The following is a 5,992-nucleotide window of genomic DNA, read 5'->3' on the forward strand; positions in this document are numbered from 1 at the left end:
CCAGCCAGGCTCTTGTTCAGGTTGGATGAATTATGCATGCGTTGCCAGTGCTGAGGGCTGTCAGTTTCAACACAGTGCACCTAGCCAGGTCAGGTATCTTATTGCTAGGTAGGTGGTCTGGTAGGGAACCAGTGGTGTGTCTAGCCTCCCGCCAAACACACAGCGGCGGCTTGTCTTGTCTTGTCCAGTCTTTGTGAACAAAAAGTCCCCCTTTTTACAGATTTTTTTTCTGCACCCTTTTTTTTTTTTTTTTTTTTTTTGAGACAGGGCTCAGCGATTGAATCATTCAACATCGATTTCCCATTGCCTTGTTTCCGTCGCATGCCACGCGCCCCGCCTCCTCCACCCCAGCAATCGTCAAGCCTAGCTTACAATCCATCCCTCCTGGCGGCGCATTCTTTTGTTCAGTCTGTGCCGTGACCTACGGCAGGCACAGCCACTCAGGTTTACCTGCTCGCATCCTCTCCTGTTATTGATATTGTTATTATTTTTTTTGGTTCCTTCCACCTTTCTCCAGAAGCAATTGGAAATTATTATTTTCTTTCGGCGATCTCTCATCTTCTGGACAAATATTACGGCGGAGCATCGAGATTGGCTGAAGAGTCACCCACACCCCCCCCTGGACCATACCCTAGCACCCTCTCTCTCCTAAGCTGCTACGCCCGAAATTATTATTACTCCCCGCGCTTGGAATCTCGACGGGCCATCCCAAACACTGGACATAACCACCAACACCTTTTCGTGAACCTCTCCCCTTGCCGCCACCGATACACTTTCACAGCGTCTCACCACACCAGCGCACGCCTTCTGATCAGCACTCTCTATTTTCTTTTCTTCTTCGTTTTTTTTTTTTGGTAACTTGTTGTGTTTGGATACAGTAGTAGGTTGCCAGAGCTGTGCAGCCAGTTGGATTACTGCACCGCTTTCGCAATGGCCTCTTCCAAGGTAGCTAGGTCTCTCTCAACACCACCGGCAAAGCGCGGCGTCGGCTCCCACCCAACTGCAGGACTTTTTGAGCAGACAGAAACATGAGAACATGTGCTGACCACAATTTTCCTTCACTCGTTCAGGAAATTCAACAGACCTCTCGACCCCTGAACCGACCCTCCATGACCTCGTCGTCGTCCGTCCCAGGGGGCCTCACCCTGAGCCGCCAATCCCACTCCCGAAACCACTCCCACTCCATCATCGGAGCCACCCTCAACGGCACCCACCGCGTTACCCGTCGCAAGAGCATGACAAACACGGGCGCTAATGTTGCAGCCGTAGCTGCTGCCTTTACGGAACCCGGCGACGGGCCCATGCCCCTCCAGATCTCGGTCCGCCGAAACACACTGTCCAAGAATGGCCTCTCCCGGTCCGTGGTAGCTGGCAGCCTGCCGTCTCCGCCAGCAAGCCTGCCCAGTCGCAGATTCCTGGCCGGGACAGGCATGAGCAACTTGCAGGAGAATGCGATCGACGACGAGCTCAATGACGCATCGGGGGATGACGCCGATTCGGCCTTCCAGAAAGCTCGCGTTAGAAGAGCAAGCGACGGACAGCCCCTGGTCAAGGAAGGTGGACGCAAGAGCAATCGCCCAGAGCTTCGCTGCGAGAAGTGCGGGAAGGGATACAAGCATAGCAGCTGCCTGACCAAGCATTTGTTTGTGCCCATTTTCCTTTCCCTACCCTCTCCCACCACGTGGTCCCTGAGTGTGGAGCGAGGTATCCCGTGCCGGTCGTGGCTTGTCGACTGTGCTGTTTGAACACTATTGTTGACTTTGTCTCTGTTCCAGGTGGGAACATACCCCCGAATGGTCCTACACCTCCAAGCTCTTGATTTCGAAGCACCAGCAGGTGCAGCTGCTCGAGGCTGCTTCGGTACTCGTTGCTATGAACAAGGACTCAGCCACGACGCCCCCAGATTCGGCCCGGGACTTCAACAGCGAACAGGGTTCGGCGTCGCCCCCAGCAAGCGGCTTCTCGGATCCCCAGGACCGGAGCTCGGCCGATACCACCCCACCGCCGCAGCTGGACGCTGTCGGCGCTGCGAACGGGTCGTACAGAAACTTCAGCAAGAGGTTCAGCAACGGCAGTGGGATTTCCAGGTCATATCAGTCTGCGCCTTTTGGAAGTTCAGCTCTTGGCAGCGTTCCAAACGGATCCGGGTTTGGCCACTTTCGGCAGCTGAGTCAGGACCAAAGACCAACATCGTCTGGCAGAAATGCTACCGGTCAGGCCGACAGCGAGCTTGCTGCTGCCCTGCTGGGTTGCAGTTTCGGTAGCCACAACGGGTCTTCGCGGACGGTCCACCTTCCGGCCGACGCACCTCCCGTGCCGCCCCTCCCTACCAAGTTCCTCGAGGAGGCCATGTTGGGCAGCAGCTTCATGAACAGTTACCCCAGCAGGGCTCCTGAGAGTTTCACCCGAGGAGAGCTCCGCCGTGTAGACGTCAAGATGGAGGAAGCCGAGAGCGTCATGGACGAAGACGACGAGGACATGCGCTCCCGCGGCCGAAGCGAAGAGGATGACGACGGTGTATTCGGCCGAATGGAGGAATAAGCTCGCGGCGGGCTTGTTCGGTTTTTATTTCGAGCGGGAACGCCTCGCCATGGTCTCGCTCGGGCGGGCTTTTATGATGTGACGAGGGATTCTGTTTTCTTATGTACCTTTATATTGTTGAACTATTGTAAATGAGGTCGCTCCGCCAACGGCCCTTATCACCGAAGAATGGAGAGCGTCGCGTCCTGTTCATGTCCCGCGGCATGGACCGGGGAGCCGACCAGCTTCACGAGGTTAAAGTGAGGGCTGTGTGCGAGCGTTGAGCGATTCCTCGAGCGGTTAGCGAGCGACTGTCTTTCAGAGACAAAATAAACGAGTATTTTGCTCTAATCAAACTTGAAATAATAAAGAAATGCACAAAGCTGAAAGAACAAGATGCAATGCAATGGTGAGGAGAATTCCGAACGGTGAAGACTGAAGCTGGGATTGGTCGGACGAGGACCAACAAACAGACTTTCAGGCTGCTACCGACTTGGTTGTCCGTGTCAGCGACATAAGTGGTGGGTGGTGTTCAAAGCTTGATGGTAACTGGGCGTGTGTGTGTTATGTGTGTGTGTGTATGTGTGTGTGTGTGTGTGTGTGTGTGTGTGTGTGTGTGTATGTGTGTTTTGTGAAGGGTAGTATTCTGTGCATTTCTTTTTATTGTATCGGTTGGCTTGTTGAAGGTGGATGGGAGCTTTGGGCAGCAGTCGGTTATTGTTGACAAACAGACGACGACAAGGCGACAAGGAGATGGTAGGTAGGTAGGACTGGGGGGATGGGGGAGAAGAGAAGCGCGGGGTTAGATGCAGCGAGGTGGTGGGGACTGGGAAGACAAGACGTCACTGTATCCACACGGATTTTGGGGGGCCCCTGTTCCTACGCGAGTGTCGCCGCCGCTGCTGCGGTGAGGACAAGCTTCTTTTCTGCGCTTTTGGTTCCATCTCCGGTTTTTTTTTTTTTGAACACGTGAATTTTGATATTGACAAGCTACCTATCATTGCGCGAGGGACGGATAGGAAGTTTACATAATCTTTTTCTTCTTCATACACAGCCTTTCACCCATTTTGGCGATACGGGGAGGTTAGATCTCACGAGCGCACTCATCGCGCGTCGTCACACACACACACACACACACACACACACACACACGAGATTTTGGCTACAGCGCCCACCCATCAAACAACAACAGTTTCGTGGATCTGACAGCAGATATTCACCGCGCCGACATCATGCCCCGAATCAAAGAGGCGGCGGCGGACGCCCTTACCGCAGTGGAAAAGGCGTCTGACACGGTTGCCCACCTGGCCACGCGCGTCGAGGTCGCTGCGGGGGATGCGGTCGTTGCTGCTCCTGCCACCATCGCCCGGTCGTTGCCCGGGGATACGGCGAGACTTACTCTGGGGGTGGGGATGAGTTTCGGGGTTGAGGTGGTGGGGAGGTGGGTGGTCAGGTATTTGACCAAGGGAGAGGGGGTTGATGGGATGTTGGAGGATGGGAGGGATGATTTGGTTGTGGTTGGGTGGAGGATGTAAGTCAAGATTTCTGTTGTGTGTTGTTGGGTCGAAAGGTGAAGGCTCGGTCAGCTTTGCAAGGCTGAGGCAGGGCTGAGAAAACGATATATCTCAGCTCGGTCAGATATGGGGATGAGACCAAGCTAACATGACCGGTTGGGGGGACAGACTCGTACTAGCACTGGGTTGGCTCGGTGACTTTGACGGTTGGGATTTGGCTTCGCTGGCTTTGCTTTCGCATGGTCCTGCGGTAAGTTTTGTTCTGTTCTCTTCTCCGATTGCCGCAAATGCAAAAAATCCGGGGATTTTCCGTCTTTGGTAGCCAGAGCACAGCCCCAAAAACTGACATGCATATGCTACCTAGACGTTTCTTGTCTCTGTCTTTTACGGCATTCGCTGGTTGACCGCCGGCGCCTATCTCGGTGTGGAGGTCGTATCAACTGCCTTGCCGTTCCTCCTTTTGCGTCATCTCTCCGGTGACGGGGGCAAGGAGAGTGCTGCCACACCGAACAGGGAGATCGTCACCGACAAGTGGATTCAGCTTCTTACTAGCCTTCAGGCGGGATTGGTCTACAGTGTTGTGCTCTTCCTGGCTGGCAGGACGTTCCTGTCGGATGTGTTTGTGCTCCACTTTGAGGGGATTCCTACTGTCAAGCCTGCCGTTGAGCCAGCGGCCATCTTTACCGGGGCGGATGGGGTCGCGACGGGGGTTTTGGGGTTGTTGATGGGGTGGGCTGCTAGGAGGTTCATCTTTGCGCCTGTGGTTACGGCTCCCGAGGGGACGGTCGGGGATGAGGAGAATGAGAGGTTTGATCCTGCGAGTGCGAGCTTGGAGGAGACGGTCAAGTGGAATTTGTGGGGGTGGAGGGACAAGACGAAGGTTTCGGTTGTGAGGACGGGCGCGGCTGTGGTTGCTACGGTTGTGGGCACGTATTTGGATACGGCATTGGGGATTAGGGGCGTTGATCAGGTTGGGGCGGGGGTCTATGCTGGTGTTTGGGGATTGGCGGTTGTGTTGACGGGGGTGGCGTTGACGTATGTGGGGAGCATCTGAGGCGGTTGGGGGTGGAAGAGGGGGTGTTCGGTGAAGCGGCTATGGGATGACTCTCTCCCGGCCAGGGTTCTACGACATGCGATGGATGACGCAAGGTACCGGGAGCTGGGGGCGTGGTGGTGGGTTCGCAAGCTTAGGCATCGGCAACATGTGGGATGCATCTAGGAAGGAATGGATGGGAAGACGGGAGACCACCACTTGCGGCTGCCGGATCTTGCATGGACCGGGCTTCCATATGAGCAGGCATCCATCTTGGTCGCTTAACAAGCGCGGAGGGTGGTGGTAGCAAGGAGGGTTGCGGTTGCGGTGGTGTGGTGGTGGATATGGTAATGGTGGTGGCTTGAAGCAACGGTTTTTTTCCCTTCTCCCTCGTTACAGCTGATGGCAGCAGTATCAACAGCCGCGGCATGTGTGTGTCGTGCAACCCCAACAAGCGGCGGCTGTTCACCGGGGCGAGTGCTGCGTATGTAGGTATGTAGGATATAATGCGGACAGCTAATAGTATGAAGCGAGTTTGCGGCGCCGGCACATGGCAAGCCGGGATCAGTTACAATGACGACTTTCCAGCCCAAGGCCCGGGGGCCCAGCTGAATAGCTGGTATGACCGGGAAGGGAAACGTAAGGCTTTCTCCGGTGTCGGCAGGGGGCACGGTGGGCGTTTGAGTTCTGGTTGTTGTCATCATTGCTCACCGTTTTTCCATCCCGCTATTGTGTCTCGCGATAATTGCTCCATACGACTGGGGGAACGGACTGGGGACTGGGACGGTGAGTGAGTGCCAGTTTTTTTTTGTTGCTATTGTTCAGCCCCAGGAGCTGCGCCATATTTTTAGCGGACCTTCTCGGCGCCTCATTAGTGTACCGGGACCCGGACGCCGTAGGCGGGGTGTCCACTATACGGAACCGG

The 5,992-nt window shown here is 55.3% G+C and overlaps 2 protein-coding genes across 2 annotated transcripts; both read left to right on the top strand.

Moving 5' to 3' along the window:
- Window positions 1–207: 207 nt before the first annotated feature.
- Window positions 208–2,973, top strand: QC763_709320 (uncharacterized protein). The gene is made up of 3 exons (XM_062915926.1): window positions 208–945; window positions 1,071–1,642; window positions 1,776–2,973. Exons 1-3 carry the CDS (start codon window positions 931–933, stop codon window positions 2,539–2,541), a joined length of 1,353 nt encoding a protein of 450 aa, XP_062761933.1. The 5' UTR covers window positions 208–930; the 3' UTR covers window positions 2,542–2,973.
- Window positions 2,974–3,341: 368 nt separating this feature from the next.
- Window positions 3,342–5,638, top strand: QC763_709330 (uncharacterized protein). The gene is made up of 3 exons (XM_062915927.1): window positions 3,342–4,051; window positions 4,203–4,284; window positions 4,399–5,638. Exons 1-3 carry the CDS (start codon window positions 3,753–3,755, stop codon window positions 5,086–5,088), a joined length of 1,071 nt encoding a protein of 356 aa, XP_062761934.1. The 5' UTR covers window positions 3,342–3,752; the 3' UTR covers window positions 5,089–5,638.
- Window positions 5,639–5,992: the final 354 nt, after the last annotated feature.

This window comes from Podospora pseudopauciseta, assembly GCF_035222475.1.
Source record: "Podospora pseudopauciseta strain CBS 411.78 chromosome 7 map unlocalized CBS411.78m_7, whole genome shotgun sequence".
Lineage (NCBI taxonomy): Eukaryota > Fungi > Ascomycota > Sordariomycetes > Sordariales > Podosporaceae > Podospora > Podospora pseudopauciseta.